Genomic DNA, 17,330 nt, shown 5'->3' with positions numbered 1-17,330 from the left:
GACATTAGCTTAAAGGACAGGAGGGGCAAAAGCCAAGGGAAAAAGAATGACTGGGGCGAAAAATGAAGCAGAGACTTGTGATCATTCTGCATTATCATGGTGATCGGAAAATTAGTTTTCATCTTTAAGACATTTGCCTTCCCCTATATAGGTTCCAGACACAAATTTTGATTCTGCATCATCAATTTCTTTTTCAGGAAAGTCAACAGCCCTTTCCCTGAACTAAGAGCAACTCTGGCTGAACATGGAGGTCCAAAAATCCACTCTGGCTTGGACTGGACTAGGTGTGAGCCAACAGGGTCAGATAAGAGAGGAAAACTGGGTCCCCAGAGCACCACTAACTAGAATTTTGGTTTCCCAACCAGTTGAACCCTCTTCCTCTCCTACCCCCGCCAGGCCTGAGGAAACAGCACTGGTGATTGATGCATCCACAGGCAGCCCACACCACGGGGCTGCCAATTTGTCTGCTAATCTTTGTTTTTTTCCAAGAATCATTTTCCTCTTCCTGGAATCAGATCCAATGTTTAAGGTAATGGAGCAGCAGACTTGAACCCTCAGAGAAGATTTGGTCTCTGTGCCTCTTTTCATCCCCACTGCCCTGACCCTAGATTGAGTCATCTGAAGAGTCAGTCACCTGTACTATTGCAGTGCTTGCTGCCGTGCTCAGGCACTCGGTCATGTCCGACTCTTTGCAACCCCATGGACTATAGCCTGCCAGGCTCCTCTGTCCAAGTTAGTTTTCTAAAATGTGTTTCTAATCATGTCACTCCTACTGTTTTTAAAAGATCTTTGAGTAACCCAATTACATGGACTATTATTGAATAAATAAATTTGCTCTGTTAGTATCAAATTCCCCATTATCCTTATTTCCTGTCTTTATAGCCTTCACCACGATTTCAACCTATCTTACTTATGTGTTTTCTTACTTATTGTCTGTCTCCCTCTTCTGTTGGAATGAAGTTTCCGTTTGATCAATGTTCTTATCTGTCTGTCCCCAAAACAGTGGCTGACAATGTTAGATAATAAATATTGACTGAATGAAGGACTCAATAAATCAAATTCTGTTAGCCACAGTTAATTCTTTTTTTCATAAATGAACTTTATTTACTTTAACGATTACAAATGTAATACATGCTTACTGTAGAGAAACTGGAAAGTACAGAGAAGTAAAAAGAACATTAAAACACCCATAATCCCACCACATTAAGGCAAACACTGTTCACATTATGTTCTATCTATGCCTGTTTAAAGACCAAGATCTTTATCAAGAGTGCTGGCCACGAAGCACAATAGCCAAGGGGAGTGAGGGCAATTAACAACTGAGGAGGTCACCCAAAGGTCAGAGCTAGAAATTTCACACTAAGGGACAAGACAATGGCCACTTACAATAGATCAAGACTTCAGAAGTTGACAACAGAAGAACAAGTTGGGTTATGGTAAGAATGTAGTGAGATGATGCTTGTCAAGAGTTTAGCCCACTATCTGTCACATAGTACATAAACAATAAACATTAGCTATTACTAAGATTATTACTATGGGTCAAAACGAATGGTTCAGGATGGAGACTATAAACAGGACAAGGGCCTTGGAGACCAAATTTAAGTGCTATGAGTTGGGGCATATAGGGACAAGTATACTGGATGAAAAGGATGGTATTGGAGTGGGCATCACTCTCCTTATGGGCTCCCTTGCCAGGTGAAATGGGACCAGGGCTTCCTCAAGTTTGCCTGATGACATGTGGCAAGACACTCTAAGGTGTTTTTGAGGTAGGACATAGTTTCTCCTGCCTAGACTTCTCCCTGGACCAAGAATTAGCACTGTCCTTGTTGGTAATGGGAGTTCAGAACCTCATACATTGAACATTCTTGAAGTCCACGTTCTGATTGTTGGGGCAGGTTAAAGGCATGTGGGGTGAAAGAGAAGGTCAAGTCAACCAAGTGAGGGATAGGGTGGGATGCACCTGGAGGGGGTGCTGAAGGGGGAAAGGCCACAAGTTCTAATGATGTAATTGCATGGAATGAGTCTAGGAACCAGTCCTCAAGTTAGCAGCCAAGTTGGATATCACAGGAGAAGAGTCCAGGTAGCATTACTTGTTAGTGGGGGCCTTCTGATGGCCTGTGCTCTTTCGAAGGTGGTCGTGCAGACCCTCTTGAGGGTCTTCATGCTCTTTCAGGTAGTAACAGCGTTTGGGAACATGCTGGTGCTGGGAGTGAGAAAAAAAAAACAAAAACAGCAAATGTAAGAGCCATGCTTACTATGACAAGTGGGGTTCCACCTGGATAATCTCAATCACTTAACATGTCAAGGAACTTGGCCAACGTACCTTATTTGTATAAAAAGTGTGACCAAGGACTAGACTGGTCAAATTCCCTAGTGACCTGGGTCTACAACACATGTGGCTGTAGGTGGGACCCAGCCTCCAAAACATGACCCCTCTTTTAGAACTGGACCTGGAATCAGTAGTAGCAAATTGGGACTGAGCCCAACCAGTCCCCTCAGAAGATTTAGACCTTTACCACCCCCAAACCCTGAGTATCTTAGGTAGGGCAAGGCTCCACAAAGTTAATGGAGTTTGGGTTAATATGCCCAAAACAAGGGCCTAACCAGGCCCGCTGATGAAATTCCAGGTTGAGGCTTATGGTCTAGGAGCTCAATGCCTCCCCCAACCTCTTCCTTAGTCTACATAAAGGAGCAGGATGCCTTCAATTTTCTATTCAGAAACCTTGAGTGTGTTTCCCCATCATTACCTCCTCGGTCTGCTGCTGGGGGTTCAGTTCATTCTCCATTGCTTCCTCACTATTCCGCTTACAGGGTGATGTCAGAACCTGGCTGGAGCTGCCTCGGGAATTCTTCTCTCCGGCCAGCTGGCACTCGGTATAGAGAGACCTATCTATCAGCTCCTTTAGGCTGCCAGCCACCTTCAGGAAGATCCGGCCCATTTTGGTGGCAACAGCTTCAGAGAGTCCTTCCAGGAACCTGGTCCGCAGAATGGCATCAGACCAAGACAAATGTCGGGCCAGCAGAAGGAAGTCAGTGGCATACTGCCTGACCGACTTCTGGCCCTGCTTGGGATGGCAGAGAACTGCACTGAGGATGTCAATTTCAGACAGGGAGTCATATAAGCCCTGGGATCTTCTCAGGAAAGATTTATCTTCACTGGTGAGGGGGTTTCCTACCTCCATCTGCAAGATGGACCACCTCTCTGCTGCCCCCAGATGAAGAGACACCAGAAAAGCCATTTTCTCTGAATCATTCAAAAATCCCTTCATTTGCTTCTCCTCATCAATCTCCACCTCCTCTTCCACAGGGCATGAACCCCGGGCTGCTTCTTGTTCTTCTAAGAGGTAACAGAGTGCTGGGGTCAGCATGCCAAAAGATGGGACTTCCTCTGATGGTGGCTTTACTGTTTTGGGGGGGGTGGTCGTCGCATGTGGTGTGGACTTTGATCCCGAGGCTGTGACATTGATGCGAGGGGCAGATGTTTCCCCAGAGTCTGTGGCTTTGATTCCCAAGGTGGACATCATTCCAGGGGCTGCCATTTGGGATGCGAACATGGCTCCTGGGACTGTGGCCCTCATTAGTGGCATGGACATCCCCCCAGAGGATATGGGTCTTAGAAGTGGCATGGACATCATTCCAGAAGCTGAGGCTCTCATAAGTGGTGTGGATGTGGCTCTGGAAGCCGAGGCTCTCATCAGTGGTGTGGACATCTTTCCTGAGGTTGTGTATGTTGTTTGTGGCAAGGACGTTGATCCAGAACTCACAACTCTTGTTTGCAGTGTGGACATTGCTCCAGATGACAGGCTTTTCATTAGTGGTATGGATGTCTCTCCAGAAGCCATGGCAGACATCAGTGGCATGGGTGTTACTCCAGAGGCCACAGCTCTCACGGATGGCTTGGACATCCCTCCCGAGGCCATGGCTGTGGTTTGTGCGGTGGCCATCTTTCCAGAGGCTGGACCTCTCATGAACTCTGTGGACACATCTTCAGAGACTGAGGGTCTCCTTGGGGGTGTGCACATAATTCCAGAGACTGGAGCCCTTAATAATGGCGGGGACATCACTCCCAAGCTGGGGGCTCGCATGGATAGCGTGCACACCTCTGCAGATGCTGCTGTGGGCATCTGTGGTGCAGATGTTGCTCCAGGGGCTGGGGCCCTCAACAATGGCATGGGCACCCCTCCAGAGGCCACAGCTGTCATTTGAGGCGTGGACATCACTCCAGAGGCTGTGGATCTCATGAGTGGTGTGGACATCGGCCCAGAGATTGGAGCCCTCATTTGTGGCATGGACATCATGCCAGAGGCTGTGGCTGTTCTTTGCGGAGTAGACATTGCTCCATAAGCTGGGGCTCTCAGAGGGGTGGTGGCTATCTCCCCAGAAGTTGGGGATCTCGTTGGTGCTGAGGACATCTCTCCAGAGGATGAAGCTCTTGTGAGAAGTGTGGACACCTCTCCAGGGTTTGAGGCTCTCATCAGGGGTGTGGATACTGCCCCAAAGCTTGGGGCTCTAATTTTTGGTGTGGACATCACTTCAGAGGCTGGGGCTCGCATCTGCAGTGTGGACATCCCTCCAGAGGTCATGAATCTTTTGAACGACATGGACATCCCCCCAAAGTCTTGAGTGCCTATTGGCTGACTGGGCATCTTTCCAGAGACTGTGGATCTCATTAGCACTGTGGGCATGGTTCCAGGGCCCGGGGCTCTCATTAGGGGCACGGACATGCTTCCAGAGGCTGCGGCTGTCATTTGTGGTGTGGACACGTCTCCAGAGGCTGGGGCTCTCATTAGTGGTGTGGACATCCCGGCAGAGGCAGTGTCTGTCATCTGTGGCATGGACATGGCTCCAGAAGCTATGTCTCTCATTAGCATTGTGGAGATCTCTCCAGAAGCTGCAGTTGTCATTTGCTGCATGAACATTGCTTCTGAGGCTTTGGTTGTTGTTAGTGGCTTGGACAATGCTCCTGAGGCTGTAGCTTTCATCAGCGGCACGGACATCACTCCCGGGGCTGTGTCTCTCGTTAATAGTGAGGACATGGATCCAGAGGCTTTGGCTGTCATCTGTGGGGTGGACATGGCTCCAGAGGCTCTCATTTGTGGTCCGGCTGTCACCCTCAAGGCTGTGGCTCTCCTTTGTGACCTAGATGTTGCTCCAGAGACAGGAGCTTTTATTTGCAGTGTGGGCACTGACCCAGAGGCTGGGGTGGTCATTTGTAGCATAGATACTGTTTCAGAGATGGGGGCTGTGCTGGGTGGGATGGACATTGCCCCCAAAGCTGGAGCTCTCATTCGTGGTGTGGACTTTGCCCCACTGGCTGGGACTTTCATAAAGCCCGTGGATGTGGCTCCAGAAATTTGAGCCGTTGTTAAGTGTGTGGACATTCCTCTAGAGGCTGCAGTTGGCACTGGCTCTGCGGACATGGTTCCAGAGGTTGTGGCTGTCATCAGTGGGGTGGACAGTGCTGCAGAGTCTGGGACTGTCTTTAGCAGCGTGGACATATTGCCAGAGGCTGGGGTTCTCATTCGCAGTGTCGACCTTGCTCCAGAATCTGAGGCTCTCGCTGACGAAGCAGACATCTCCCCGGAGGCTGTTGCTCTCGTTGGTGGAGTAGACACAATCTGAGAATCTAGATTTTGTGTTAACTGTGAGGACATAGCTCCAGAGCTTTGGGCTGGCATCAGCTGGGTGGGCATCCCTCCAGAGCTCAGAGCCATCATTAGCAGTGGGGACACTGCCTCAGCATCTGGGGCTGGCTTTGACAAGATGGGCATTTCTCTAGCCTCGGGGACTGACAGGAGTGGTGAGGATATGGCTCCGGAGCCTGGAGCTGTTGTTAGTGGTAAAGACTGTACTGCAGAGTCTGGGCCTGACATTAGCTGGGTGGACATTTCCCCAGAATCTTGGGTGCTCGTTAGCTGGGTGGACATTGCTTCAGAAGTTAGGGCTGACATTATCAGTGAGGAGATCGCTTCAGAGTCTGTGTCTGACATGAGCAGTGAAGAGATCTCTCCAGAGACCAGGGCAGTCATTAGCACTTTGGACATTGCTTCAGTGTCTTCATCTGTAATTTGCAATGGTGACATTCCTTCAAAGCCTGGAGCTGGCGTTGGCTGTGTGGACATCTCTCTGGGGTTAATATCTGGCATTAGCAGTGGGGAGAGCTCTCCAGAATCTGGGGCTAGCATCAATGGTGTGGCCATTGCTTCAGAGGATGAGGCTGACATTGCCAGTGGTGATATGTCTTCAGAATCTGGTGTTGCCGTTAGTGCTGTGGACATTGTTCCAAAGTCAGGAATCATCAGCCCTGGGGACATTAATCCATACTCTGAAGTGGACAGCAATGGAGACAATGTTCCAGAATCTGAGGCTGGCATTAGCAATGGGGAAAGCATCCCAGAGTCTGAGGTTGGCATTAACAATGGGGACAGAGCCTCTGAATCTGAAGTTGGCATTAACAATGGGGACAGTGCCCCAGAGTCTGACAGGAGCGGTGAAGACACAGCTCCAGAGTTTGCTGTTCCCATTAGAGGTGTGGCCATGGTGTCAAAGGCTGGGGATGTCATCAGCTGTGTGGACATCCCTCCAGGGTCTGATGCTGAAGTTGAGACCATAGGCTGGACACTAGAAGGCAGAATTTGGCCTTCTGCTGTGTTCTCCTGCGTTGGTCCAGAGAAGGTCATCTCCCTATTTTGGGTGTCGCCATTTTCCTCCCTCAGCACATTGCTGAACTGCAGTGAATTTAAGGGTATTGATGTATCTGCCATGGCCAAAGGACAGTGTGTAGAGAACCTCTAAAGCAATTATATCAGGGGTCCTGCTGAAGCCCAAGTGGCAAGAAAATCTGTAAACAGGAAACAAGTTTAGCAGTCAAAAGGCAAATCAAAAAAATGGGGAAATAGACAAATGACTCGTGATGGAGACCTCTTATGTGTTTGCTGGCTCTGTGGCATCAGAGATGGGCCTCTCAGGTTAAAGAAGCTGTATGGCATTAAACAAATTCGAAGCTGGAGCAACTATCCTTTCCACCTCTATCCTTTTCAAACCAACCTGCTCAGTCACACGGCACACACACTCAGTTTATAAAAGCTATCAACACTGGCAACTTCAGCAGCCCAGAGCCTGGGAGGTCCTGGTTGAAATGAAACAGCAGCACCACCTTCTGGAAAATTGTGAGAAGTGCAGGTTCCTGAGCTACGCTCTCTTCCCACCATACAGCACTAGCAAGCCAGCCAAGGGCCTGGATGAGAACACCTTTCGCCCCAGGATAACTATTAGTTCCTAGTGCTCACTGAGTCCTGCTAATGCTTTAATCCCCATTTTACTACTCTAATGGACCTAAATGTCTTCCTCAGGAAAAGGAAGGCATTTAACTGACCAATGAGAGTAGCATTCCACAAACTGAAATTCCTGTTTATTAACATTTTGATTTTTAATAACAAAAATCACCACTACTACTACCACCTACTGCTCACCTAGTGTGTTCAAGGCAGTACACTTTAGCATCTGCAGTGTACCAGGATGTAGAAGCATTACACATTGGAATCTTACAATAGTCGTATTATTCCCATTTTACCAGTGCACTCAGATTAGTTGGGATTGGGGTTAGAATAAGACCACTGAAACACTAGAAACTGTTTGTCTTTGACTATCACTTACTCCTTGGGGTTGCCTAGCCTTTGGCATCCCTAAGGCTACATTCAGTTATCTCTCTGATGTCCTAGATCATGGTTCACTTGAAGCTCAGTCTATAGGAAGTACAAACTTCAAGCTTCTCTGACAACTGGGTAAGAGTGAGTGGGCAAGCCCAGAGCCTCACCCCTCCAGCCCCCTCCCATAAGCAGCCTCCAATGGGGCTTCTTGGCACAGAACTTGGAAACTAACACACACATGACACAATGTTGACATGTCCCCTCAGCCTGCTCATGCCCCCAGTGGAACACTTGCTCATTTGGGACAATGTCATAAAACTCATCAATCTGGTGCAGCGTGCCTCCATAATAATATTGAGAATGCTAGCAACAGAAGTGCCAAATGCTCAACATCTCTTGAGCATATGATGACTGGCAAGTACCCTACTGGGCACTTTACATGCACTCTCTTACTTGGTCCCCACAGCAACACTGAGAGATTTTGGTCATCCTCAGTGACGGTCATCCTCAAAATCCTCATCTTACAAAGGAGAAAACTAAGATCCAGAGAGGCTTCATAATTTGCCTGCAGTCACTTGGATTCCCAGGCCCACCCAACTCCAGAGACCCCTACTCTTCTCTGCTGTGCTATAATGATCCACCTTATCTGAAACACTGGCCTCATGTTAGGACCGTGGTTACTCTAATAATTGGTGCAATGGGAAAGATGGGTCAAAAGGGAAGCCGTAGCTGACCACCCCCACCTACCACATCTTCAGAAAAATCCCTGAACATGCCATAGTTTCCCACCAGGCAAAACCCGGAAAGATCTTACCTTGCCAGTCAGGGAGAAGAGAGGGAGTATGTCCTTTGCGCCCCTAGTTGTTTTGGTCTGGCCAATTTACTTATGCCCCATGCCCAGCCAGTTCATTAAAGTAAGACCCAGTACCAGCAGCTGTTCTCTGCAATCTCCCTTAGCTATCCCCTGCCACGCCCCCCTCCTGCCCGCCAGCCAGCCAGCCTGCCCACCCGCCCACCCGCCCCACTGCTCCTGACTTGCTAGTGCTTGCTCTGTCTCTCTGGTCCCAGATTCCTGCCTCTATATAGGCTCTGACATTTGCCTCTGGCCGCGTTTCACTTGACAGCCCTCCAGAAGCTCCACTTTAGCACTTGGCCTATGCAACTCCACCCTTCTTCCCCTCGCCCCCAGTAGCTGCACCAGGCCACTCTGCCCACCTCTGGCCATCCCAAAGGAAAGAGGAGAGTCACACAAGTAAAGAGATGAGACCGAAAGGGTCTTGGCTCAGGAAATGAGACATTCTCTCTGTGGCTGAGTGGACACCAGGGTCGTGGGAGCCAGGCGCTACCACCAGTGGGCCGTGGAAGAGCAGGTAGGGGATAGAGGGAACAGGGCTGGAGGCTGAGTGGAGCAGTGGAGAAGAGTGGGTTCAGGTGCGGGTAAACCAGGGTTTGGAAGGATGGGCCACGGGGCTTAAGAGAGCCCAGCAATGGTGACAACTAAAAAGCCAACTGGCCCTAGTGTCAGAGACTCAGTGGGAAATCTTGCAACCAGCTACCCTGCCATAGGGTTAGAATTCAACAATGAGGCTCCAGGGCATCCAGACAACTGGCAAGAAAAGCATGCCAATCTTAAGCATACCAGGTGAGAGCTTGCTCATAGAAGCAGGACTTTAGCCTGCTTTCTAGAACTGGGGCACAAGATCAGAGTAAAATTAACAAAAAGGTTTGCCAGAGCCTTCTGAATAAGGAGCCCTCCAACCCTTATACTAAGGGCAGAAATGATCCCTGAGCCCCGAATAGGGCAAAGCCTTTAGATGAAGTTGAAGTACCCCAGGGACTCAGAATCTAGGGGCTGGGGGGAGGCATTCAGCTTGTTATAAACCTCCCCATGCTCCAACAACCAAAGATAATTATCACCCCACAATACCTGGGCACTCAGGCTAAGCACCACACTTGTTTTATATCCTTCACACCTCATGGCCACACCTGCAAGGTAGGCACTAATACCATTCCCATTTATTTTATGCTTTAGAAATTTTTTCCTTCATTTTCTTTTTTCAATTTTCTTTTTTATTGAAATACAATTGATTTATAATGTTATGTTAATTTCAGGTGTTCATCAGTGATTCAGTTTTATTGTATATATGTGTGTGTGTATATAATATATTCTTTTACAAATGGTGAGAGGTGCTTGGAGAAATTGTAACCAATATCATAGAACCCGCACATGGCAAAGCCCTGATATGAGCCCAAGTTAGTCTGATTCCAGAATCAGACTAATTTCCTCTCTTGGTAAACAGACAAGTGATTAGAAACACTCCCCAAGTACCACCGTGCTCTTCCTACCCCCACTAATGGCTGAATCATCATTGTGATAATAATAATAGTAATAATAATAATACCAACTGACTTGGAACTCTTGCTACATGCCAAGAACTACGCTGAGGGTTGTACATGCATTCTCTCATTTGATCCCAACATCTATCCTGTAAGCTAGGTGTTTTTAATTCTCAGTTTACAGATAAGAAAACTGAGTCTCGGTGAAGTGAACTGACATGACCAAAACCATACAGCTCCATTTGACTCCAGAACTCACTGTAGTATACTACTCAAAGGGAAAACTTCCAGTCACTCTCCCCCTACCCTAAACCAAAAAGTACTCACAGGGAACCCAACAACAACAATTATTATTATTATTATTATTATTATACTTAATAATAACAGCTAACACTTACTGTGCCAGGCACTGTGCTAAGCACTATACATGCAAAATCTCATTTGCTGCTCACAGCTGCCCTATGAGGTAGGTATTATCACTCTCATTTTCAGATGAGGCACAGAGAGATTAGTTAGCTTTGCCAAGGTCACATAGCCAGAAAGCACTGTTGTTTATGATCATAAAAACTTGGAAATTACCTAAATGCCAGCATTAGAACCCAATCCACTGAATGATTAAACAAATCATTGTACATCTCCAGTGTCCAGTGAAAATGAGTATCTTATTTTTATAAAATAAATATGTATATTTTTGCAGAGAAAAAAAATACAGTTTGGAAAGATGTATACCAAAATGTTAACAGTGACCATACCTGAGTGACTGGATTAAAGAGAATTTTTACTTTTGTTTTTCTTAGCTGTATTCTCTCATCTGTCCATATAAATATTATTGTATTAGAAGAAAAAAATATTTTTCTTTCTTTTAAAAGGTATGTTCCTCTACAGTTCTATCTCTAGCCCTCTCCTCTCCTCTCTCTAAGGGCCCCCAACATCTCCCCACCCAAGTAACCTTTCTCCTCCAATAGGCTTAATTCTTGTATCACTGAGATCCTTGGTCAGTAGTGACCTCTGAAAACTGTCTCTAATGGCTTATTTTATTTTTTATCATTACTTTTTAAAAATCCAATTTCTTATTTTTCTACTTTTATTTATGCCTAAGAATTACACAAGTAATCTAGGAATATATTCTCAGGATAAAAACTTGAAATCCTACCTACAGATAAAGCCAGTCCTGCACCTACCCCACCCCACCCCATCCCCTCAAGTTCCATTCCTCTGTCTGTTCACAGTTGGGTGTGTCTCCTTCCAAACTTTTTCTAGCTGCAATGGCATTTGGAGTTCATATCATGCAATTGCTTGCAAAACCCAGGGTGTGCAAAGAGCTCCTGTTAGAAAACCACTCTGACTCTGGACATCCAGGAGTTCAAGTTCTGGTTCATTGTGACCATTAATCATCAGCCGTCTTCTAAGGTGGCTATCTAGCAAGAGTGCTTGCAGGCTCAGGCCATTTGGGTCCCAGATTTTCATTTTGTTCGTGCCAGTGTCTCTATAGACACAGAGAGGGGAGGCCTACTAAGGAAGGAAAAGCCCAGAAACTGCTGCTTAGCATCTCAGATCTCTCACGTCTGGCCCAGTCTACATTGATCAATACAGCTAGTAGGAAGTGTCACATGCCTGCTGCCTCACAAAAGGTAATTGAGTTTGGGCTAGCTGCTCAGGGAAATAAGAATAAACAAGAGACAGTTCAATATGTCAACAAATAGCTCTCCAGCTCTTGAAAATAAACTTTTCCTGAGATTCTGCATGATAGCCTCTCCCTGCCGGCACTAGCAAGCAAGCATTAAGATAACAGAAAAGAGACAACCTCAGGGTAGAGAAAGACTTGATCTACTTGAGGGTCTGCCACCTCCCTCACCCCATTGCTCACCCCACTTCTCCAATAGCCTTGATGCTTAAAATGCCCACCTGGCTCTTTATAAATCGAAGGGGGAAAGAGCTTGCATTCACGGAATCCTCACTCTGCCAGGCACTGGGTTAAGCTCTTTACATATATCACATCATTTATCACACAACAAACCAATGAAGTGGTTTTTTTAACCCTAATTTTATAAATCAGCTTAAAAAAAAAAAAAACAAGTGGAGAGAAAATAAAATCAAGTAACTCACCTGGGCTCCCACAGCCGAGAGGGGGTGAAGCTGGGCTTGTCACTCGCGACTGTCTGACTCAGCTGGTGCTCTTAACTCAAAGGAGAGTCACACACTGTCTTCGAGTCTCTGAAGGGCTGTCATATGGAAGAGAGGGTAGGTGTGTTCTGGGTAGCTCCAAAGAGAAGGATTTGACTGTTAGTTGGGAATTACACTTTCATTGGATGTGCTGCAAATTCCCCAAACAACATGTATATGCATGTCCAACTCTATAGGGAAAAAAACATTATAAAAAGAGCAAACGGAACTGCCTTGCATTAGCTGCTGTCCTGTGCAATCGGAGAGAACAGGAGGGATATCAAAGGATTGCACATGGGCAGCATCCCAATTTTCTTAAAGAAGGAAACTACAGACCAGTATACTGTAAACTCCAGAGCTGTAAGCTTGATGTCAATCCTTGGAGAGATTCTGCCGCAGATTATGAAGCAGGTAATTTATAAGCACTTAGAATGGAAGTGGTGATAGAAGGTACCTAGAGGTTCTAGCAGAACTGAAACCAATTAAGCCAGGTTCCCAAGACTGGCAGCTATCACAAACCAAAAATCTGGGGAGACTGACAGTAGGTTGCCAGGTTTTTATTTCTCCAAATAAAGGAACAAGCAAGACAAAACAACCTCAAATTATCATTTCCTAGAAAGGGTTTTCTTTAAACACAAAAAGAGAAGCAAACAATCTCAGAATAAAGGACAGTTCTTTCAGTGAAATAGGTTTCGCTTTACAGAACACTGGCTACATCGTCCTCAGGCTTTCTCATTGCACCCGAGGACTGCAATAATTTTCCTGGAGGATGGGCATTTATCCAAAGACCTTCTTTAGGGAATCCCTCACAGTGAAAATATCAACAAAGATAAGATCAGATACCTGTAAGACAGGAAATCTTTCTGGCCAGAACTGGGAAGAACGGAGTTTGACCTTAGCCTAAGTGAGGATATTAACATACATAAAGTGTCCACATAAAGGAGCATGAGAGAAATAGAACTTGCCAAGTGCAAATTCAAGCCCTGCTGGGCAGGACTTGGCCAGCACATTTGACTTTTGCCATCCCTTGGACCACCCAACTGTCCTGTAGGAATATTTGCCTGATGCCATTAAGCATTTGGCTCACAAACCAGTTTCTGACTTGAGACACTCCAAGCAGCCTTCAGACTATTACTGGTCTCTCCAGGGAGAGTTCCTAAAGGCAAATGAATTCTCAATTGGCTCAATACTATAGCCAGACTGGGGTTCTACAACAATCTAGAAGGCAGCTTCTAACTTTGGTCCCATCCTGTTCAATCCTCTCATCAATGGTGTGAAGAAGAGCATAGATGGATCTTTTACACAACTATTCTAGCGCTGAGGAGAATCTCTATGTTTGGCCTAGGAAGTAGATTTACATTTTTAAATCCCATGGTTTATAGTCTATGTCTCTGCCTTTGGGCATTTTCTCTCCTGTTCTTCGCTGCCAATACCGGAAGTCTCTGCAATGTGTGCTCTTTGTGGAAAATGCTTAGTGACGGTATGGCTGCTATGAGCTCTGCCTGCTGAAGAACAGGTAGGTTTTTCTCTACAAAGTGCTGAGCCTTCATCTCAGGCCTGCCATCTTTCCTCAGGTAACTGGTGTCAGTGGATACTTCTTGAATTAGAAAAGAGGACAGACTAATGTCCTCATATTTGTAGAATCAGCCCTATTTCCAAAAGAGCGTCAATTGGACTTTGACCTCATCTATTGACCTTGACCTTATTTCTGAAGGTGAAGTCAGAGCAGTTTACAGTACCTGCCATACTCCCTCAAACTGCATTTCTCTAAGTGTGGTTGGGAAGCCCTTTGCATTAGTCATTCTTCTGTGAGGACTGTTAAAATGCAGATGCAGAGTTGGGAGGTGGGGCTCCACATTCAGAGAGTCAAACTCAGTAGGTCCAGAGTGAGGCCGAGGAATCTGCATTTTGACCCAAGTGATTCTGAAACCCTCTAGAGTTTAAGAACAGCTGGCTTAGGGATCTGGACACCCTGGATATTATTTTTAATTAACTAATTTATTTTAATTGGAGGATAATTGCTTCACAATATTGTGATGGTTTCTGCCATACATCAATATGAATCAGCCACAGGTATACATGTATCCCTTCCATCCTGAATTTAATATCAAATAAACCAGGATTCCAACTCCCAGCACTGGCCTGTTATCTTTTCTGTAAAACAGGGATAATAACGGTACCTACCTCACAGGATCTTTGAATGTTTTAAACACAAAACATGCGTCAAGGGTCTGGCACCTAGTTGAAGCTCAGTCACCTCTCCTGGGCCTGCTTATTTGTGAGCCCTGCTGCCTGTATTCTGCCCCTGTTGCCAACTGCTCACTCTTTCTAGGTCTGGTATTCAAGCTCCCCAAGCGAGAGACTCTCATTGGTCCAAATTTAGTCACCACTGTGCTTGTTGGGCAAAGTTCTCATCCCACGTTCCCTCCTAGGCAACTTGCCAGCCTATAGAGTGACTGCTCTTGGATCAGATGCCCTCTCCTGGCTCAGTCGGCTATTGGCAGGGAGAAGCAGGGTCACGTGGGTACCAAACATAGCCACCTATTCATAAGAAACTGCTCCTTCCCTCGGCTAGGGTCTGCGGATGGAAACTCTTTAGAAGGGGCCTATGGGTGTGGCAGGAATTCTGAGGCTTAGCCCATCCAGTACACCTAGGCTTCTCATTTATCCAGCCTGCCAAAGGAATGAAGCATTCAAGTTCACTGAAGTCTCTATTTAATTCCTACTTTTCATCTCCATCAGGCCAGGAATACCAGTTTTCAAAAAACTAGACACGGTGAAGGAAAAAAAAAGAATACCTTAACCCTAAGAATGAGACTGTCTGTGTCTAGAACACGTTCTTCAGTTTTCAAAGCTCTTTCACATCTATTTCCTCATCACAGAGTCTGTAAACTAGCAGCCACAGGCTGGATTCAGACTGTAGAAGGATTTTATTTGACCCCTACAATGTTTTTGCCATTTTTTAAAGTATTGCTAACATTTGAAAGTCAGGAGATTTCACCTACATAATGCGGGAAAAACAGAAAACTCAGATCCTGGTTCTGAGATGGGAACAGTCAGGTGGAGCTGGGTAAGCTGCTCCTTGTAGATGGACCACTGGCTCACCATTTTGCCTCAGTACCCACCAGCCACTGACTTTTTCACAGTGACTTGCTTGGCCCCTGTGGGCCTTTGAAGCCTCATTTTAACCCCATCGAGCTTGTACAGAAGATGGTTAAGAGCACAGATTCTTAGGCTGAACTGTCTGGGTTAGAATCCCAGTTTTGCCCCTCACTGGCTTTGGGACTCTGCTCAGGTGATTTAACCTCTCTGAGCCTGTTTCTTCATCTGTAAAATGGGCATGATGGTGATAATAATAATGCCCACCTTATAGGGTTATTGGCCCAACTAAATCAGTCAATGTGTACAAACTGCTTAGAACCATACCTCGCACATGGCACACACTAAAGAAACGTAGTTTAGTAGCTAAGTCATGCCAACTCTTTGTAACCCCATGGACTGTAGCCGCCAGGCTCCTCTGTCCATGGGATTTCCCAGGCAAGAACACTGGAGTCGGTTGCCATTTCCTTCTCAAGGAGATGTTCCTGACCCAGGGATTGAAGCCAGGTCTCCTGCACTGACAGGTGGATTAGTTACTGCTGAGCCACCAGGGAAGCCCAAAGAAACATTAGCTTCTTTCATTGTCCACAATTTCTTACCTGGCTTTTTGACATCCAAAGGATTCTGAAAACTGAAATTTTGTGGCAAGCTCATATGGTAGCCAAACTGGGCCTGAATTGTTTTGTGTGTTATTCGCTCAGTCAGTCATGTCCTAACTTTTGCAACCCCAAAGACTGTAGTCCACCAGGCTCCTCTGTCCATGGAGTTCTCCAGGCAAGAATCCTGGAGTGGGTTGCCATTCCCTTCTCCAGGGGATATTCCCAACCCAGGTATTGAACCTGGGTCTCCTGCATTGCAGGCAGATTCTTTGCTGTCTGAGCCGCCAGGGAAGCCCAGGCTATTCATTTATCCCATTGAGAAATATTAGTGTGATTGATGACAGAATACTTGCCCCAGATTCCACAAGGGGTATTATATATGTTATAGGTACCATATTGCTTTACTAAAATCTAAAAAAAAAAAAAAAAAAAAAAACTCATGAAATCCAGAACATATGTAGTCTCAATGGTTTCAGATAAAGGATTGTAGACCTGTATTATTATTAATTTGTATACCCACTTGACAGATGGGAAAACTGAACTCCTGGGCACTAAGCAACTGATCGACAGTCCTACAGCTTGGAACTGGACATAACGTTGACCCCTATGCATGAAGCCCCTAGTGCCTAGTGCTGCGGTATGCACTGGGCTCACTGTAGGCGTGTTGATACAGGCTACCAGTCAGGGTCCCCTAAGGAACTGAAGCCTGCCGTCAAATACTGAGAGAGACAAACCCTCCCCCTAGTAGCATTCTTGTGACCCTTGGCATTAATCTTCACTATTGATATCACTGGGGCTTCCCCAGTGGTGCTAGTGGTAAAGCACCCACCTGCCATTGCAGGAGACACAAGAGACATGGATTTGATCCCTGGGTCGGGAAGATCCCATGGATGAGGTCATGGCAACCCACTCCAGTATTCTTGCCTGGAAAATTCCATCAACAGAGGAGCCTGGTGAGCTACAGTCCAGAGAGTTGCAGAGTCAGACACCATTGGGTTAGGATTAGAATGGGGATTACTGTCTTCATTTTACCCTGAGATCCAGCGAAGAGAAGTGACTTGTCCCAGATCACTCAGCAAAAGACAGGCAGATCTAGAGCCAGAAACCAAATGCTCTGCGTTTTTCTTATTAAACTCCAAGGCTGATCCAAGGGAGATGTGTGCTATACTTTTCACATACTGACCCACACTCTCTGCAGACAATCCTAAAATTTCAACACACCTGATTAAAGGAGAATGACCCAAGATCTTGCAAATATCAAAATGAGACCACGTGACTGAGTGGACCTCAGCCTTCCCAGTACCATAGGCAGCATTGTATAAACACCATCCAGTCAGAAGCCAGGGAGGAGAGATTTCTCAAATCCCAAGAAAATCACAGAGACCCTACTGTTTGCCCCTCTCTGTTGATTTTTTAGGCGCTGACATTTATTTTGTCAAAGGTCAAAAGAAATGAAAAATCTACTGGAAGGGGAATTACATCA

At 46.2% G+C, this 17,330-nt stretch overlaps 1 protein-coding gene across 1 annotated transcript; it reads right to left on the bottom strand.

Moving 5' to 3' along the window:
* Positions 1 to 1,082: 1,082 nt before the first annotated feature.
* On the bottom strand, positions 1,083 to 16,242 carry RTL9 (retrotransposon Gag like 9). The gene is made up of 3 exons (XM_010821745.4): positions 12,093 to 16,242; positions 2,748 to 6,841; positions 1,083 to 2,203 (listed from the first exon to the last, which is right to left on the bottom strand). Exons 2-3 carry the CDS (start codon positions 6,762 to 6,764, stop codon positions 2,087 to 2,089), a joined length of 4,134 nt encoding a protein of 1,377 aa, XP_010820047.1. The 5' UTR covers positions 6,765 to 6,841; positions 12,093 to 16,242; the 3' UTR covers positions 1,083 to 2,086.
* Between the last annotated feature and the right edge of the window lie 1,088 nt (positions 16,243 to 17,330).

The sequence above is a fragment of the Bos taurus genome, chromosome X (genome assembly GCF_002263795.3).
Source record: "Bos taurus isolate L1 Dominette 01449 registration number 42190680 breed Hereford chromosome X, ARS-UCD2.0, whole genome shotgun sequence".
NCBI lineage: Eukaryota > Metazoa > Chordata > Mammalia > Artiodactyla > Bovidae > Bos > Bos taurus.
This window is presented reverse-complemented; position numbering and strand designations above follow the sequence as displayed.

Excerpts from the sequence above, each read along its gene's own strand:
- RTL9 (XM_010821745.4), bottom strand. The coding sequence starts at position 6,764 with ATGGCAGATACATCAATACCCTTAAATTCACTGCAGTTCAGCAATGTG. Across the intron at positions 2,204-2,747 it reads CCCAGCAGCAGACCGAGGAG|CACCAGCATGTTCCCAAACG; the intron begins GTAATGATGGGG and ends TCTCACTCCCAG.